The sequence below is a fragment of the Cervus canadensis genome, chromosome 10 (assembly GCF_019320065.1).
Source record: "Cervus canadensis isolate Bull #8, Minnesota chromosome 10, ASM1932006v1, whole genome shotgun sequence".
Lineage (NCBI taxonomy): Eukaryota > Metazoa > Chordata > Mammalia > Artiodactyla > Cervidae > Cervus > Cervus canadensis.
The window spans coordinates 47,835,165-47,854,681 of record NC_057395.1 but is presented as its reverse complement, the minus strand read 5'-3'; the positions used below and the strand labels follow the sequence as shown (position 1 = coordinate 47,854,681).

At 43.8% G+C, this 19,517-nt stretch overlaps 2 protein-coding genes across 5 annotated transcripts in view; one reads left to right on the top strand and one right to left on the bottom strand.

Annotated features, from left to right (window-relative positions):
- Window positions 1–1,953: 1,953 nt before the first annotated feature.
- On the bottom strand, window positions 1,954–6,233 carry IDI1 (isopentenyl-diphosphate delta isomerase 1). Its single transcript, XM_043478914.1, has 5 exons — window positions 5,535–6,233; window positions 5,121–5,293; window positions 4,890–4,982; window positions 4,316–4,446; window positions 1,954–3,368 (listed from the first exon to the last, which is right to left on the bottom strand). Exons 1-5 carry the CDS (start codon window positions 5,681–5,683, stop codon window positions 3,051–3,053), a joined length of 864 nt encoding a protein of 287 aa, XP_043334849.1. The 5' UTR covers window positions 5,684–6,233; the 3' UTR covers window positions 1,954–3,050.
- A 2,328-nt stretch (window positions 6,234–8,561) lies between these two features.
- The window catches only part of WDR37 (WD repeat domain 37), a 34,836-nt gene continuing 23,880 nt past the window's right edge, over window positions 8,562–19,517 (top strand). Inside the window, exons 1-2 of one of the 4 annotated variants that reach the window (XM_043478911.1) lie at window positions 8,562–8,734; window positions 18,975–19,152. In XM_043478911.1, coding sequence (XP_043334846.1) covers window positions 19,015–19,152 — 138 coding nt within the window. In that variant the 5' untranslated portion in view covers window positions 8,562–8,734; window positions 18,975–19,014. Of the gene's footprint in view, window positions 8,735–9,089; window positions 9,247–15,398; window positions 15,747–18,974; window positions 19,153–19,517 lie in introns of those variants that run through there. The other 3 variants (XM_043478910.1, XM_043478913.1, XM_043478912.1) reach the window with 3 other exon arrangements.

Below are 19,517 nucleotides of genomic sequence, written 5' to 3'. Positions count from 1 at the left end.
CAACTCCCGGAGTCCACCCAAACTTATGTCCATTGAGTCGGTGATGCCATCCAACCATCTCATCCTCTGTTGTGCCCTTCTCCTCCTGCCCTCAATCTTTCCCAGCATCAGGGTCTTTTCAAATGAGTCAGTTCTTTGCATCAGGTGGCCAAAGTATTGGAGTTTCAGCTTCAACATCACTCCTACCAATGAACACCCCCAGGACTGATCTTCTTTAGGATGGACTGGTTGGATCTCCTTGCAGTCCAAGGGACTCTCAAGAGTCTTCTCCAACACCACAGTTCAAAAGCATCAATTTTTTGGCGCTCAGTTTCCATCCATCTCTCACATCCATACGTGACCACTGGAAAAACCATAGCCTTGACTAGATGGATATTTGTTGACAAAGTAGTCTCTGCTTTTTAATATGCTGTCTAGGTTGGTGATAACTTTCCTTCCAAGGAGTAAGCATCTTTTAATTTCATGGCTGCAGTCACCATCTGCAGTGATTTTGGAGCCCAGAAAAATAAAGTCAGCCACTGTTTCCCCATCTATTTACCATGAAGTGATGGGACCAGATGCCATGATCTTAGTTTTCTGAATGTTGAGCTTTAAGCCAACTTTTTCACTCTCCCCTTTCACTTTCATCAAGAAACTCTTTAGTTCTTCACTTTCTGCCATAAGGGTGGTGTCATCTGCATATCTGAGGTTATTGATATTTCTCCCAGCAATCTTGAATCCAGCTGTGCTTCTTCCAGCCCAGCATTTCTCATGATGTACTCTGCATATAAGTTAAATAAGCAGGGTGACAACATACAGCCTTGATGTACTCCTTTACCTATTTGGAACCAGTCTGTTTTTCCATGTCCAGTTCTAACTGTTGCTTCCTGACCTGCATATAGGTTTCTCAAGAGGTGGGTCAGGTGGTCTGGTATTCCCATCTCTTTCAGAATTTTCCTCTGGCAGAAACTCTGCTGACTCTTTGGGACTCTTGGAGTTTAAAGGCTGGCCTCTTCCCCTGGTGGGGAGGCCTTGGTGGTAAACCAGTTTTGGTCAGTTTTAGCCCCTGTGGCTCAGCATCAGCCTGTCCCCCCACTCCCAATCCTGAGCTGGTCACTGTGCCAGCGTTTTTGGAGCTGCCTGTTGGCATTAGATTGAGCCCTTAAAGGGCCTTGTCCTCCAAATACTGGGATTTTTGATTGGCAGTTGCTGCTTCTGATGGTAGAGGTGTCAACAGATGGATCCCTGCCAGCTGAATTTGAAGGGCCAGTGCTTATTTCTTTTCTCCATGCATTTTTTCCTTTTTTACCCCCTTTGAGAGCTAGAGATTTAAGAATTACGACTTCAAAAAGCACTGCATGCTCAGGAATTTAGAAAGTCAACATGTTGACAAAAAAGAAACACATTTGGAAATAGAACTGAGACCTGAAGACCTCAGGAGGCACAGATACAACTAAAAATTCACATACAAAAATCGTGTGGAAAGTGTGGTCCATTAAAGGAAAAAAACTAGGAAACCGTCCTTCAGGAAGACCAAATGACAAACTTACTAGACAAAGACTAAAACAGCTGCCTTAAAGATATTCAAGAAGCTACAGGAAGACGGAGACAGTCAGAAAAAACAATGCATGAACAAAATAGGAATATCAGTAAAGTTTAATAGATGGTACCTTTGCTCTGTACCTGTTGTCAGTGCTTTGTCCAGAATCTAAATATAAGACACCACTGCCCACACAGCAAGCACTCACTAGCCACTGTAGCTACCAAGTTTTTTGTAAGCTAAAGAACTAGAAGTAATATAAATGCATTTTGAATGCATTTACCATGCTTAAGCTACTACCAAGTTTTTTGTAAGCTAAAGAACTAGAAGTAATATAAATGCATTTTGAATGCATTTACCATGCTTAAGCTACCACATGACTTTTCACCTATTACTGTATTGAAGTTATAACAAATTAGACAACAGTATCAAAATGTGGTAATTTATTTTTATTGTTAAAGTTAACATTTGCTATAGTTTTGCCTGAAATCAATAGCATTCAAGGATAATAAAGCAGTCTTAAGGTCTCAAATGTAAGAAATCTGTGGCAAGAGTTTAAAAAAGTACCATTAGTCAAGGTACATTTTGAATAATAATATATACGTATTCCATAACCCAAATCTATTTAACATGAATATTAACCTGTTTTTGGTTAATTTTCCTACAACATGGCCTGACCTCCAGAAGACATTTACCATTTGGTGTCACTGGGGCTGCCATGGGCGGAGGGGTGCCAAAGGCATTTTTTGGGTAGAACCTAAGGATGCTGCTATACAAGGCACAGGATGAACCTTCAAAAAGAATTAACCAGTCTAAACTGCAGTGCCACAGTTAAAAGACCCTGTTGTTGAGTATGACTCAACTGACTCAAGTTCCATTTTACAAATAGTCTGTGTTCCTAGTAATTTTGAAAACCAGACTTTCCTAATTGGCATGGACTATTTAAATGACTTCACCTAGCCAATGTCCCTACCAAAATCAATGTTAGACTTTAAGTATCAAAAATACAGAATGATTAAACCACAAAATTAACTTTTAATGACAAAAATCATGCCATTTAATTCCCTTGAATTGCTCTACTATATTTTATCTCTTAACATGGAAAGTTAGATTGCAATGTTTTGAAGTAGATAAGCAAATAGCTTCCATTGCACATTATTTTGGACCATGATAAAAGTTTGTCAAGTACCTGGCAGATACAAGTCTTCTGAAAATGTTTATCACAATATATAAAAAATGAACTCCACTTGTTTAAATGTGTCATAACCATTTGTTTAGACAGGTTAAGTTTATTTTGCTCTCTTTGTATAATAATCTCTGAAATTTTTTTTTTTTTTTTTTACAAATTGCAGTACATATATATGGGGTGTATGACATAAAATCAAGAATTCTTTTCCATACAAATTCTGGTTGTAAAGTATCAGTATTTCCACGGAGAGTTCCAGTGGGGAACCAGATTTTTTTAAAGTTCATTTTAAGTTTACTAACTAGAGAAATTCTTCAGTACTTTAGTAACCATTCATCTCCACTTTTACATTCTGTGTATTTTCTCATGGTCAACAAACAGATTCAAACGATTTAAGTTATCCCACCACTTAAAGAGAAAAGTATCTGCAATAATTTGAAACCATGGGGTTATCTTAATTTCACCATGGGCCGCCTTTTCTAGAAGTTCTTGTAATTCTTCCTTTGTTACATAGCAATAGCTTTTAATCTCATTGGGGTCTGGATTCAAGGTCACGTTCTTCTTCACAAACAAAATGTAATCAATTTCATGTTCTCCCCAGATACCATCAGATTGAGCCTTGTAGTGAATTCGTGTTAGATAATTAATTTCCTCTGGAGGAACCTAGGGTAAAAAAAAAAGAAAAACCTCTAAAACATCAACCAAAAAATAATCTAAATCAATCTACTATATTTCAGTAATACCTTGAACAACAGAACTAGTTTTAGAATGATAATTTTTGGAATGTCAATTTCCTACTAATACATGGAATACATAAAGTATATATACTGTGAAAGTGAAACATCTCACAGTTGTGTCTGACTCTTTGAGACCCCATGGACTATACTATACAGTCCATGGAATTCTCCAGATCAGAACACTGGAGTGGTTAGCTGTTCCCTTCTCCAGGGGATCTTCCCAACCCAGAGATTGAACCCAGGTCTCCCTCATTGCAGGCAGATTCTTTAAGAGCTGAGCCACCAGGGAAGCCCAAGAATACTGGAGTGGGTAGCCTATCCCTTCTCTCCAGGGGATCTTCCCAACCCAGGAAAATATACCTGAAATAGTATTAAATAGTTTCAAGTCTGAAAATTTTCCCAAAGAACCAAAAATAGAAAATTTATTGAAAAATGTATATTAAAGAAAACAGAGTCACTCAAACTAGAAGTGTGACATTCCCCCTTGCGTCTTAATTTATAGGAGAAAAAAAAATTCCCATTTTAACTAGATCAGAGAGATACTTTTATTTATTCAGGTCTTATTGAAAGGGGACAATTTTAGGAACAAGAGGATAATTTCAATTCACCCAATCAGATCTGTAGTTCACAAGAAAATACTCATCTTTGGTCAATTATAAAACAGTCAACTTTATATGCTGGTTAATAAATCAATCCATTTTGGTAAAGTTAAGTACAAGTATTATGAAGTCAAAATTTAACTTATTTAATGGGCTTTTTAGGGGCCTAAAAAAACCAAGTGATACAAAGCAGACAGCTACACTTGAATTTAAAGTTTTATTAGAAATTGTTTTAATGTATTCTAAATAGGTTTCAGCTGGTATGGTGGGTTACCTCTTCCATGGGAATTCCGAGTTCGGCCTTTAACCGCCTCTGTGCTGCTCTTCTTACTCCAATAGCATCATTTTCTTCCAGCTCACTTGGGTTGCTTAACGGGTGACTACAGCAAGTATTAGTAAAACACCCTGGAACATGTTAATGTTTATAAATATACAGAAGTAAACTTTTTCTGAAAGTAGGTTAGGAAGATTAAGAAAACTAAGTTTTAAAAGTAACAAAAATAAAATGATTCTGGAGAATTTTAAATGTTACAATGGGCTACCAGCGACCATTTTGTGAGACACAGGTAAATGTACATTTTTATGAACGCTTTCTTAACACAAACGGTCAAAACGTGTATAAGACACAAATGATTACAGACACACCTATACAGACCTAGCAGTTTTCATCCTTTACTGCTGCTTTATTTATTAGGTTGCATCCACCGTTCAAGCTTCTCGTGTGAAGAAAATAAAACTCAGCAAGTGACTAGAGTTTTCTGATTTCGGCTACCAGAAATTGCACATGACAAATCAAACAAATCAAAGCACGTACAGCTGCCAACAACACACAAAGGGTGAACACTTACCTGGGAAGGTAATCTTAGCGTCTGACCTCTGCTGCAGCAGCAGCTTGTTCTCGGTGTTGAACAAGAAGACACTGAAAGCTCGGTGCAACAACCCTGACGGCGAGAGATGCGACGCCCTGAATCTCTGTCTGGGGCTCGCAAGGGCTCGGGCGGCCGGAGGGGGTGACGTGGGACCCCCGCCCTCCCTGCGCCCGGGGACCCCAGCCCGCCGCCCGCCGCCCTCGCGGGCACCTCTCTCGATGTTCTCGTTCAGGTGGCAGTTCTTCTTGGTCTCCGCCCCAATCCTCCGGTCGTTCTCATCGATGAGGATGCACATCTCCGCCAGGAGCTGCACCTGCCGCTCGTCCAGCTCGTCCGTGCTTACCTCCGGCATCGCCGCCCGGCCTCCGCGCCACCCCGGGAACCTGCGAGCGGGGGTCCCAGGGTCGGAGGACGCACCCGTCGCCTCCCCCGCGCCGGCTCCCGGGCCGCGCTTACATCCCCCCGTGCTGCCCACGCGGCGCAGACCCCGGGCCTCCGGCTACTTCCCCACATGGTTGGGTTAGACTTCGGGATGCGATCCGCAAGCGCTCGGCCCGCCCCTCAGCGCGCAAAGCCCGGACCCCCGCCCGCCACCCGGGACCTCACAGACTCTCTCCCCCGTACCTCAGACGCGCGCCGTCCACTGAAGGCTGCGCCGCTGGGCGAGTCTCCTTCAGACCCCGCCCCCAGGCACGGGCCCCGCCTCCGGCCCTAGCCCCGCCCCCCGAGGCCGCGCGACCAATTGCCCGCGCCGGCAGCAGGGCGCGCCACATTCCCGCCGACCAATGGTGCGCCGGCCCGCGACCCACGTCACGGTCGCGCGGTGGCGCCACTCCTGATCTCCAGGCGTCTCCTCCCACGGCTCTGGGCTGCGGAACCTTCCCCAGGCCGCGGCGCGGGTGCTCTCGGTGCCTTCGGTACACAACTCAGGTGACGTTCCTCGACCGCGAAACGGCCTGACGGAGGGCACTCACTAACTAGGGGCCTGGTGAGCGTCCGTTTACGTCTTGCCCTCGGCCCGCTCTAGCGAATCGGCGCGCCCGAGGCGCTGCGCTCGCTACGCGCTGACGTCAAGCGTCTCCGCGGGCACGAGGTCTAAGGCGCCCGGAGGTGCCTGTGTCTTCACACAGCCTGTGTACCAAACACACACACAGTCTGTGCGCCAAACAGACCTGTCGGTGAGCGTGAGCTGTCCCCGCCGGGTAGTGTGGCGACTTCAAAGTAACTAGACAAGTTTGTCACTATTTGTGAAGGAAAGGAGTTAGAAAACGACCTCTGCAAGTCGGGAGTTGCTGGCAAACCACCAGAAGGCAAGAGAGAGATAGAGACATGGCACAGATTCCCTGTCACAGGTCTCAGCAGGAACCAGCACCGACTGGCACCTTGATCCTGGACCTCAAGCTTCCAGACCTGAGACAATAAATTTCTGTTGTTTAAGCCTGATTTGTGGCATTTTGTTACAGCAGCCCTATCAAAGGAACGCACTGTGGAAAACATGGGCTTTGATGTGGACCTAGATTTTAATCCAATCTTTGCTCTTTTGCATACTAGCTTTTTGTGTTTCGACAACTAATTATAACATCCTCACGCTTAATTGGACTTCCGAGGTGGCGCTAGTGGTAAAGAACTCACCTGCTAATGCAGTCGATGTGAGACACGGGTTCAATCCCTGGGTTGGGAGGATCCCCTGGAGGAGGGCCTGGCAACCTTCTCCAGTATTCTTGCCTGGAGAATCCCGTGGACAGAGGAGCCTGGCGGGCTACAGTCCATGGGGTCGCACAGAGTCGGACACAACTGAAGCGACTTAGCATGTTCGCATATTTAAGTTCAATTCAGAATAATTTGTACTTTATTTTAGTCGATTTATAATGTTTCTGCTGTACAGCAAAATGATAGTTTACACATTATTCTTTAACAGTATAGGTTATTACAAGATGTTGAATATAGTTAGTTCCCTGTGGTACACAGTAAATCCTTGGATTCTGTTTATATATAGTAGTGTATATGTTAATCTCAATATAATTTATCTCCCCCCCCCCCCCCCCACCTTTCCTCTTTGGTAGGCCTAAGTTTGTTGTGTGAGTCTATTTCTGTTCTGTAAATTAAAGTTCATTTGTATCATACTGTAGATAGTTGGATGGCATCGCTGACTCCATGGACATGAGGGTGGACATGAGTTTGAGCAACTTCAGGGAGTTGGTGATGAACAGGGAAGCCTGGCATGCTGCAGTCCATGGGGTCACAAAGAAATAGGACACGACTGGAGTGACTGAACTTAGAGCCAACCTACAAATATGTGTTTCACTGACTTTCTTCACACTGTGACAATCTCTAGGTTCATTCTTGTTGCAAAAGGTTTCGTTTTTTTTAAATTAGTATGCCATTGTGCACATGCATGCATGAGTGTATACACACCTTTTTTATCCAGTGCGTATATACACATCTTCTTTATCCATTGTGTATGTGTGTTTATATATACACACCACGTCTTTTTTATCCATTCCATTTGTTGATGGACATTCAGATTGCTTACGGGTATTGGCTATTGTGAATAGTGCTGCTGTGAACATTTGGGGGTACATGTATCTTTTGAAGTTAACAATTTTGTCCAGATATATGGCCAGTTGTGGGATTGCTGGATCATATGGTAGTTGTATTTTTAGTTTTTTAAGGAACCTCCACACTGTTCTCCACAGTAGCTGTAAGGTTCCCTCTTCACACCCTCTCCAGCATTTACTGTCTGTGGACTTTTTGATGATGGCCATTTGGACCAGTGTGAGGTGGTACCTCACTGCAGTTTTGATCAGCACTTTATTAGGTTGGCTTGACAATCAGACAAGTTAACAAATATGTTAAGTGCCTGGCACACAGCGGGCCCCCAAAGTGTTGATTCCTTTCCCCTTATTTTTGTGACACTTCTTTACAGTCATTTTATTTCCAGTGACTTTTATAGAATTATAAATATAGCAGAGAAAACATTACCTCGGTTATAACAACAGCATCCTAAGTTTCACCCAAACTGTTGATGCTGTGCTGCAAAATAAAACCACATATTAGCACCTGAATCAATTGGAGCTGATACTGTGGTTCACCAGGCATTCTACCTGCTCCCTCGCCCTGCAGAATGCCTTGGTCCCTAATAAAATTGCTAGTTGAATGGTAGCTACAACCACCAAACTTGAAAACCGCCCCCCCCCCCCAAAAAAAAACATTGAAACCCTCAGTTCACCTTATATAACTGATTCTAGCAATAAACTTTTATTATGCTGAATATTGAAGTAATCTCGGGTTTTATTGCACAAACTTTGTGGCTATTCGAATCCCCAAATACGTCGAATTTGTTTCTTGTTCAACAATCGTACTAATGCTTCTCCAATTCAAATGATGAACTTTAGTCTGTATTAAAAAAAAAAAAAGTTCCCACGCATCTGATTTCGTCTTTGCTTTAGGACTTTAAACGCCCAGCTGGTTGTTCCTAGAGCAGAGGCCGCCTGCGCACCCTGTAATTTTTCCAACCTGTACAAGGACAAGAAGGCCATCAGGTCCCACCTTTCGCGGCGAGACGCTGTCTTTGTTTCGTCTCCGCAGCCAATGGCGAACACACACTTCATACCGGAGGCTGCAGGGGGTGAGTCACCCTCCGCAGATCCGCCGGGATCCGCGCGCAGCCGCCTAGCCCGCGCCGCCCCGGGAAGCGACGCCCGGGAAGCGGTTCCCGGCACACGAGGCGGTTCCGACTGGGGCCGGCGGCTCCAGAAACCCGACCTGGGTCCAAATGGACGCCGACCTGCGCCAGCCCGAGATGCCCTTGGGCCCCCGCCGCCGTGAGTACCCGCAGGTCCTCAGCGCCCCCGCGCCATGGGGCGCCCGCCGCTCTTCGGCCCTCCGCGGAGACTTCAGATAGGGCGCCGACACCGCAGGGCGAGGACCGGGTGGTCCCGATGCCCAGCTGTGTATTCGCCGCCGCCGCGACCCACTTGAGGGCCGCCGCGACCCACTTGAGGATCCCCGCCCCCGCGAGCAGCGGGTGGGACTTCCTTTGGTGGCCTGGACTTCCGGTGGTGCAAGCCGCGGGGTGGAGGCGGGACTTCCCGTCGGGCCTGCGCGTGAAAGATAGCGGGAGGGATTTCCGGCGTGGGGCAGAGGCGGGGCGGGGACTTCCGGCGCCGGAAGTGTGGGGCGTTGGGCTGCCGGGTCTTGGGGCCGCGTCTAGGCGGGGACTCGGGGACCTGTGCGTCCGCGTCCGTCCCGCGCGCCGCGTGGCTCTGAAGACGCGGGCGGCAGCGAACTGCCCGGCTGGCACTGCGCGGTGGCGGGCTCGGCGGCGGCGTGACAGGTGAGTGCTGGCCCGCCATCTTCAGCTCGGGACCGCAGCCGCAGGCTGTGTGGCGGCGGCGGCCTCCCTTGGGCGGGGTTGTCCTGGGGGGCCTCGCGCACCCTGACCTGGGCACTGATTCCGCGCCCCTCTCCGACCCCGACCCCGAGCCCGGCCGGGTCTCGACGGAGTTGGAACGCGCACCCCTCGCCCAGAGCGGCTGGGGAGGCGGGTCCTTCGAGGCCCCCGGGAACCTCCCACCCGCGAACGTGTCGGAGCCCAGGGTCCCCAGGCCCCACTGGGGGTGTGGAACCGCGTGAGGGGCGCCGCGACCTTGGACTGGAGCGACGGGCCGTGTCCAGCCTCGCGTACTGCCGGGTGCTCGCACGGAGGCCCCGGCGCGTTTCCTTCCTTCCCGGGACCGGGCAGCCGCGCGCACCTGCTGTGCCTTGGCCGCGAGCTGACGCCCTCAGCCCCTTCCCCCGGGAGTACCGACGGAGCTCTGAATTCCCAAGTGCTGCTTCTTCTAAGACGACGACTTGACAGTTAATAAGTTCATCCTTGATGCGAGCTTATTCTTTTAATAATTGAGGTCTTTAAATAGCGTTGGTGGTTTTCCGGTTAGAGATGCCCCGAGCCCAGCATCAGGTCCAGAATTGGTGAGCGTGCCTTCGACTGGGTCGACGACAGGACATCTTCAGCCTGTTTACCGAGGCTGGACTGCGGGGCTGCCTTTGGTTGATGTCACTCAGCAGCTGAGTTTGTCGTTTGTCTTCCGGAATTCAGTAAGGGTACTTTTACAGTGAAGTGCTATGAAAAACTCTACGGGCTTTTCAGCCACGTTTTGTATTATTAAATGCCACATGCAGAGTATAGCTTTTAACCTTTTTTTTTTTGGTTGTTGCCTGTTATTAACGTTCATGACATTTACTATTTAGTCAGTGTTTTTCTTTGGCCAAAAGTGTTTAAAAACGCCACTGAGTTTGGAATTGTGAGTATTGTTTTGTTTGTAGGGTATAGTAGGCATGTGGCACGCAAGGGCAAACCAGTTGGGCAGAAGGAATGTTTATATTAAATTGATAAACTTGACCAGTAGGATAGGGAGGTTGGATTCTTGGAGAGAACAATTTATGCTTTTTTGGATGTGTTTTAAAAAACCAGCAGGACCTTTTATTCATTAAACCTTCTGTTTAATGCGGTCATATGCCCTGTCATGAAGCTTCTCTGGTGGCTTAGATGGTAAAGAACCCACCTGCCAATGCAGGAGACACAGGTTTGATCCCTGGGTCAGGAAGATTCCCTGGAGAAGGAAATGGGAACCCACTCCAGTATTCTTGCCTGGGAAATCCCATGGACAGAGGAGCCTGATGGCTACCGTCCTTGGAATCGCAGAGCCAGACACGACTTAGTGACTTAACAAGAGATAAAACCTCTTTGGAGAACCAAAACCTCTTTCAGATTCATAATTATTTGAAATGTGTGTGTTTGTGTAGAAATTGATGAGTGGGAAAAGGTGACCAGTACATTGACTATTTGGTGAGGTGATCAACAAAAGCAGGCAAAGCCCAGAGTAGCACCAGTGGTTCATGGGTTTGAGGGAGGGGTTCAAGGCTCAGGGACAGGCTGGGGTGAGAATCTTGCAAGTTAGTAGTGAAGAAGACTGCTTATTTCTACCAAAGATACAGACGCTGGACAAGCTGGTTATGTGATCCTTAAGGGAGACTATCGTTGAGGTGGAAGGAAGGTTAATACTGCAATTTTCACACTTTGTATAAGCAATTTGTAGAACCTTTGGAATGCATTAACTTCCCAGTTTATGCTTACGAGAGTATTTCTATTGATGAAGTTCTTAAGGGAGGAAAGAGAGGCTCTCTGCTGTTTTATTTGCTTGATTGAAATATTTAGAGATAGTCTCGTTTTTTTCTTGAGCTTTCACAGGGTTTTGATACGTTTATTCCTTTGAAAAACATAACTTATAAACTGAGGGGGCTGGGATAAATTTCTCTGTTGAGAATCTTAATAACTGAGATGCTTTATGAAGTTAGTCATTTAACATGTGTGCTCTGAAAAGAGAATTATATATACCTTCCTATTTTTTTTTAGCCTGGGAGTTCTTTTTTATTGAGTAAAACATACAATAAATTCATACAGTGTGTTAGTTGTAAATGTGCAGCTCTGTGGATTTTTGCTTATATATACATCTTTGTATAAGCATAAACCAGATCAAGATAGGGAACATTTGCAGCACTCCAGAAGGCTCATTTTTACCTCTTCCACCTGGGACCTTTATTTTTTAAAGTGAAGAATATAATTTCTGGTTAAGATTCCTTTAAGTCACTTTGATTTCTTGGACAACTTTTGTATATGGCAATTAAATAGTTTCTAAATGCTTCTATTAAAAAGTTATTGAAATACTCTTCAGTGGGATCATATGAGTTGCTTAAAGAATTTATGTTCAAATATTTTAAATTAAATATCAATATCTTTTTTTGTGTGTATGTAAAATTCTGCCAACCACAGATTCTGCCATTGTTTTTCTTTTTACTTTTGTCTCAACTGTCTCTAATTTCTATAGCTCAAATTTTTCAGATCTAAATTTCATGAAAAAGATTTATCCCATCATTTTTCCATCTAAAATTTTTCGTGAGAGACAGTTTTATTCTGTGTTGCCTATATATACCAGTAATATACGTTCCCCCCCTCGTGTGCAGAAGAGCAGTTAAAAATGGTAAGGTATTGGACTTAGAGGCATGATGGGGTCAAAGTACCCATCTTTACTTTCAGTGTAGATTTCTCCCAGGTTTATACACGTTGCGTAGTTCTCTTTTCATCTCTAAACCTGTACACCCCTGCCTCCTCGTATTTTGACATTCAAAGGTGTTGCAAAGACATAATACATTCAGTGTTAGGCCCTGATTTCTTCTCCATATCTGCTGTCTCATCTCAGTAATCTGACCTCTGTTTCACCTACCTGCTGCCTCAGAAACGGGCTCTCCTTGCTACCTCTCTCTTCTTCCCCCCGCCCACCCCAATCCATTCAGCCTTCTCTAATCTTAACTGTTATAATATATTACCTTGACTGTTTCAATAACTGCCTAACTGGCTTCTCCATTCATGGTCGTCTTACCTTTTCGTGTATTTTTCACGTAGCAGCCAGTCTACTATTGCTTATTTGCTTAAAAAGTTTTAAGTGACTTTATTTTAGGATAAACTATAAACAAAAGATTAGATTCTAAGCTTATCTCTCCACTTACCTTGCACTGTTCTGTCCATTGTTTGCTGTATTATAGCTATAGTATTTGTTTTTTAATATCTGGGCATTTTCACATGCTATTCCTGTCCTTGAAATATCTACTCCCTTTTCTGTTTTCCATGTGGTTAACTCTTAGGAATTTGTCAGTCTCAGTTTGGATGCTGGCCTCTCAGAATGATCTTTGTAACTATTTAGCTAATAGCTGGTCTCATAATATTTGCACATGTCTTTTGTAGCACTGTTCACAATTTATAACTTCTGTAATAAGTTATGAGATTGTGTGTATAATATCTGTCTTCCAACTCAACTCTTAAGCATTCTGAGAAGGCAGGAACCAAGCCTGTTTTGTTCACTGCAGCATTCCCAGGGCTCGGCCCATCCAGATGAGAGGAATACTGGTGAGTGACTTAATGAAGTAGTGCTATTATCATCCCTGCTTTAAAGATGCAGAGTTAAGCCTTCAGAAGGTGGTAAAGTAACTTGACCAGGGTTACACAGCTTGACAGTGGTAGCTGTGGTTTCATCCACCAATCAGATATTTGAGGATGTGTTTATGTCAGGCCTAACAAATACAGTACAGTAGTGGCCCCAATTTACTGTGTCCCAGTCCTCACTGTGTTGATTGTGTATTGGGGAAATGCTTATTAAGTGAGCAAATCATCAATCGGATGTAAGTACAAGCATGGCGAGAGTCATGAAGTGCTGTGGCTAGCAGTCGCCAAGGGAGGCTGTTTTGGGAAGTGACATTCAACCTGAGGCTTCATGATGGAAGAGAGCCAGCCCTTTGAGGAGTTGGTGGGGACTTAGGTTTGTATGACTCTCAAACTCACCTTTAGTGAAACAAGGTGTGATGGATAACACAGATTCTTATTGTCCTGTGGGTAGGTGAAGTCTCCGCCCTCTGCTTGAATGGAGGTTGGCCTTGTGGCTGACTTTGACAGATAGTGTATCCAAGAAAGCAAGGGGAATGGAAGGTATTTTTTTTTTAATGAGAATTTTAGAGATAAAAAGTTATCTTATTAAGTGTCCTTTTTAAAAAAATATTTGAGAGTTAAATTTTGTCTATATAATGCTGCAAAAAGTGATAATTTTAATAAATTAGTGGATTTCAAATTTTAAAATCTAAACACAAGGAACTAATTGACCAACTTGAATGTACTTACTTTTTTGTTACCTTTTGTACAAGGCCTACACATGTTCAATTGGAGAGTCAAAAGATCTCTGGCTTTAGAATAGATGTATACTTTTCCTGTTGCTCCCACTAAGTACAGATAAACACAGTGCAGTGGACATTAAATACAAAACAAATAAACAAACAAAAAAACAAATATGAGACTGAAAAGTGGAGAGAAGAAAGAAAACTGTAGGTGTATGGGGATCTGAGAACTGACTCAGGACTGAGTTCCTGGGTTTTCCTCTTGCCCCATACATCCTCGTCTTGGGCCTGGAGCAGCCACAACCCAGCAATGCCAGAGGGCTCAGCAAGCCCCGAGAAAGCTGGCTTCTGACCAGAAGATCAGGAAAGGGACAGCCTGCCAGACAGGACATGCTTAGAAAACATTGCGGCCCCACCTCACGCCGAGCATCCCAGGTGGGGTGGGGAATCTAGTCTCTGACCCCTGACAAGCCTTGTGGGGACCACACTGTGCTGGGTGGGATCAGACAGGCCTGGTGAGGAGCTGGGTTCTCATCTCTGTTGTGCGGTAACAAAGAACACCCTCCTCTTTCCCGTTGGAATGGTCTCAGAAGAAACCTAGCAAAAATTCAGGAATTTTACCACCACCTGTGGTGATGAAGCCTGGAAAGGCACAGTAACAAGGTGCTGTAGGTTCAGCTCGGCGGTGTGAATAGAGGTCAGGGGAGCTTCACCTGGCATTGGCAAGGGGTACTTCCTCCAGGGTCAAAGGAGGCAGAGCGGGGAGCACTTGTTTCCATCCCCACTTTCTATATCCACCTGGCAGAAACAAGGCCATGCCCTTGTTTGCTGGCTGGGCCAGTATCAGAAGAGGCCTGCTGGAAGACTTAGATCAGATCCCATGTCTGATAACAACTCCCAGCATACTGAGGCTTCTCACACTGAGGGGGAAAATATCAACTTGAATCAGAAAAGGTAGCTAACAGTCACACAGGAACGAACAATGCAGATATTAGAATTGTTTGACAGGATTTTAAAGCAGCCATCATAAAATTTTCAGTGAGGAGATACTAACACTTGAAGCAAATGAAAAATAGAAAATCTCAGGAAGAAAATATGGGATGTAAAGAAGAAACAAATGGAAATTTTAGAACTGGGGAGTACAATAAATGAGCTTGTGGAATCTGTGAACTTGATGATAAAACAACGAAAATTACCCAGTCTGAACATTAGAGAGAAAATAGACTGGAAAAAAGTAAACCCAAACCCCTGGGACCTGTGCCTTTAACAAGAGATCTGTCCTTTTTATCAGAAAGAGAGGAGAGAGACAGTGGGGCTGAAAATATGTTTGAAGAAACACTGGCTAGGTATTTCCCAAGTTTGGCAAGCCATAAACCTATATATTCAAAAAGTATGGTGAAACCCAGGCAAGATAAATTCAAAGAAATCTCTGCTAAGCTGCCTCATAGTCAGTATAGAACAGACTTTTGGACTCCATGGGAGAAGGTGAGGGTGGGGTGATCTGAGAGAATAGCATTGAAACATGTATATTATCAAGTGTGAAACAGATCGCCAGCACAGGTTGGATGCATGAGACAATTGCTCAGGGCTGGTGCGCTGGGAAGACCCAGAGGGATGGGATGGGGAGGGAGGTGGGAGGGGGGATCAGGATGGGGAACACATGTAAATCCATGGCTGATTCATGTCAATGTATGGCAAAAACCACTACAATATTGTAAAGTAATTAGCCTCAAACTAATAAAAATAAATGAAAAAACAAAACAAAAAGTATGGTGAAACCCAGGCAAGATAAATTCAAAGAAATCTCTGCTAAGCTGCCTCATAGTCAGACTTTTGAAACTAAAGATGAAAAAGCAGTGGGAGAGAGAAATGTCCCTTTGTCTATAGTTGATTTCTCATCACAAACTGCAGAGGCCAGAAGGAAGTAGTACGGTTTTCAAGTGCTGAAGGAAAAGAACTGTCAGATCAGAATTCTCTATCAAGTGAAAACATCATTCACATGTTTTGTTACCAACAGAGCTACCCTGAAATAATAGAGGAAGTTCAACAGAAAGGAAACGCTGTAGGAACACCAGGAAGGAAGAGGAAACAATGGAGAGAGTAAATGAATTGGTAAATTCAATAGACATTCCTTCTCTGACTTAGGTTTGAAAGTTGAAGCACAGCTGTCTGATGTGGTTCTCAGCGTGTTCGGAGGAAACACTTAAGACGATTATGTTGTCAGTGGGGAGGGCAGAGGGATGTGGAGGAAGTAAGGTTTCAACACTCACCAGGAACTGGTAGAACGTTGGTGGTCAGCAGACTGATAAACTGTGAAAAGATAATGAAAACTTAGCAGGCACTAAGAAAAGTTATACAAAAGAAACTCAAAAACAAGAGAAATCAGAACGAAATTCGAAAAAATGATCAAATAACCTACAAGAAGGCAGAAAAAAGAAACAAAATGAGAAAACAATGAATTACACACCTTGCTCAAGTAGGATTTACTCCATGGATGCAAGTTTAGATCAATATTGAAAATCAGCATTGTAATTGCCCTGTTAGGAGCTTAGAAGAAAGCCATGTGCTCATATTAAGTGACACAGGAAAAAACGTGACACAGTTGACACTCAGTTGTGTAACTCTCAGAATGTGAACAGTAGAGGGGGACTTTGCAACTTGATAAAATGATGTGTTTACCCAAAACCTACAGCTAATATACTTAATGGTGAAATCTGAGTATTTTTATCTCAAGATCCAAATAAAGAAAGGATGTTTGCTGTTACTTCTAATTCAACATAGCACTGGAATTTCTAGCCAGATCAGTAAGATAAGAAAAGGAAATAAAGTGCTACAGATCAGAAAGGAAGAAGTAAACTGTCGTTTTTTACATGACACAGTAGTCCCCATAGGAGATGCTAAATAATCTACAGAAAAATCTTGAACTAGTAAATGAGTTCAACAAGAGCGTAGGATACAAGCTTATTACACACAAATCAGTTGTATTTTTTTATACCAGCAATTGAAAATTGCACAAAAATACAATCTGCAGGGTTATTTGTATATATAGAACTTTTACGCGAAAATGACAAAGCTGAGGAAGGAAATCAGAGATGATCTGAAACAGATCCTCTGTGTCCATAGATTGGAAGTCTCTACATAGTAGAGATGCCAGTTCTCTCCAGATTAGTCAACAGATTAAATGCAGTTCTTATCAAAGTTCTGTCAGGATTTTTGCAGATACGGATGAGATTATTCTAAATTTCTGTGGAAAGGCAAAGGAACTAGGATGGCTAAAGCATTGTGAAAAAGATGTGATAGAAGTCACAGATGTCTGATTTCAAGATAGCACAGAACAGTGGAACAGAATAGAGAACCAAGAAATAATCCCATAGAAATATAGCCAATTGATTTTTGATCAAGATGCCAAACTTTCTCAATTTGGTGTAGGATCGATTGTCTTTAGGATATGGTGCTAGAATAATAGGATACCGCCAGGAAAAAAAACCCAAAAAACTTGATCTAAACTTCACGCTTCATTAAAAAAACAGCCCTAGAATGGCTTGTAAATTTAAATGTAACTGATAAAGCTAAAATTTTAAGAAGAAAACAGAAAAATTTGGAAATTTAGGATTGGTGGAAAGTTCTTAGACATGACTCTAAAAGTATGAGTCTTAGAAGAAAAATAATGGATGAGTTAGGACTTGATCAAAATGTAGAAGTTTTGGCAGAGTGGATTGTGTGTGAATTATATCTAAAACATTTAAAAAAACTTTTTAGTTTTTTTTTTTTCCCTTTAAACATACAGCAGTCTCACTGTTGGAACTTCATTCAGAAGAAGTAGAAACTTCAGTTCAGTTCAGTCGCTTAGTCGTGTCTGACTTTTGCCACCCCATGAACTGCAGCACGCCAGGCTTCCCTGTCCATCACCAACTTCCGGAGTTTACCCAAACTCATGTCCATTGAGTTGGTGATGCCATCCAGCCATCTCATCCTCTGTTGTCCCCTTCTCCTCCTGCCCTCAGTCTGTCCCAGCATCAGGGTCTTTTTAAATGAGTCAGCTCTTTGCATCAGGTGGCCAAAGTATTGGAGTTTCGGCAAAAACCTGTATGTTATTGTCATAGTAGCTTTATTTGTAATAGTAAGAAACTGGAAAGGGCCAGAATTCTTTGCAGTAGGTGCATGGTTAAGACAGCTGTGCTGCATCCACAGGGGAGCAGCGCTAGCAGTCCACAGGAGGTGGCTGTGGTCCATTGGCGGGGGGCGGACCAAGAGCCCTAAGCTCAGGATCCCCAGAGGACACGCACTCTGCCGCAGCAGAGTGGGAAGTGGAGGGCTGTGGGCCGGCTCCAGAGAAGGGGGGACACTGAGAGCCATTTTACAGTGAGGACCTACAGATACTGTTGGTTGTTGAAGAAGGAAGAAATAGAAGTACATGCTTAAAATTACTTGCATTCACAAAGGTATGCTGGGAGAAGGAGGGGCCAGTGAGAGCAGAAAATGAGGAAGTGATATCCAAAACGTCAGTCTGCAGTTGAAGAAGGAGTGTGTCCTGTGTAAATACACTGCTTAGAGTCATACTAAGTGACGTGATTGTATTGTGAGGAGTTGTTGATGGTAACAGGAAATGGATAATGTCCAAAATGGGGAAAGGGAAATGTGTTTTGTGGATATTGGGATGCCATGCAAGATTTTGTGCGCTGTATGATGGTGGCCCTCACTGTAGGTGAGCCCTGCGAATGTGGCCGGTTCCCAGTGAGTGGTGTTGTGAGTAAGAAGGAAACTGGAGCTTACAAACACTGACAGACCTCATTTGGGTTTTTTACTTGACTCAGAGTATTTTAAACTTGGGTTAAATAAAGCATTAAAATTTTATTTGTCCTTACCTTTTTAATGTGCTTGCTAGAATATCTACAGTTGCTTTTGGTGCTTGCATTGAATTTCTCTAGGAGGGCATAGCTCTGGAATCTGTAGCTGGAAAATGCAGTTAGAATTGGTTCCCCAGGGGAGTTGGGGAGTCTGCAGAGAGTGGGCTAAGGGAAAGTTCTCTATTTTAAACCCTTCTCTGCTGTTGATTTTTTAAAAGGGTGTTAATGAAATTTGATAAAAAAGTTACCTCTTCAACAAAGGCTGTGGTCTCTACCTTAAAACATGTGACTGTATCACATTCTAATTTACGTAGTAAATGTTAACATAATAAGGAAATTTGCACTGAGCAGTTTCATTCCTATCCTTTACGTAGTAAATGTTAACATAATAAGGAAATTTGCATTGAGCAGTTTCATTCCTATCCCCTGTTTTTCCTTCATTTCAGTTTGTCATATGAGAAATACAGTACTTGTTTTTCCTGCTCCTGTTTAGCTTCTTGCAGGAGTGACCAGGACCTCATCTTCCAGAAGTAATGCCCACAGAAAGCGGGAGTTGTTCAGCTGCTCGCCAAGCAAAACAGAAGCGCAAATCTCACAGCCTTTCCATACGGAGAACTAACAGCTCAGAGCAGGAGAGGACGGGCCTGCCCAGAGACATGTTAGAGGGACAGGTGAGTGTCTGGTGAAGATGTGAATCATGTCGACAGTGTTCAAAAAATAGCCCATTGTATACAGATCTCCAAAGTGGAGGGCAAGTGTGGGTTACCAAAACAAGCAGGCCCCCCATAGACCAGAGTCAAGTGCAACAGCCTACAGAGGCAGAATTGAGTTTCCAGGTTAGTGTGTTACATATTGTAATAAATGTGGGTGTGACAGTCTGGTTTAGTTTTTATTCTTTGCACAGGCAGATTGACAGTGTACTTTTAGGTTTCTGTCTCAGAGTCTCAAGAGGAAAGCAGAATCAGGTATAATGATCTTTGTTCTCTGAGGAGTTCTTGGAATCTGATCTTTCAGCAACTTTTCTTGTCTTTATCCT

What these genes read in the sequence shown, in the direction of transcription:
- IDI1 (XM_043478914.1), bottom strand. Translation starts at nt 5,683, where the DNA reads ATGTGGCGCGCCCTGCTGCCGGCGCGGGCAATTGGTCGCGCGGCCTCG. An exon ending in GTGGACGGCGCGCGTCTGAG is followed by an intron (nt 5,294 to 5,534) that starts GTACGGGGGAGA and finishes CCCCGCTCGCAG; the next exon opens with GTTCCCGGGGTGGCGCGGAG. An exon ending in CGCTAAGATTACCTTCCCAG is followed by an intron (nt 4,447 to 4,889) that starts GTAAGTGTTCAC and finishes AACATGTTCCAG; the next exon opens with GGTGTTTTACTAATACTTGC.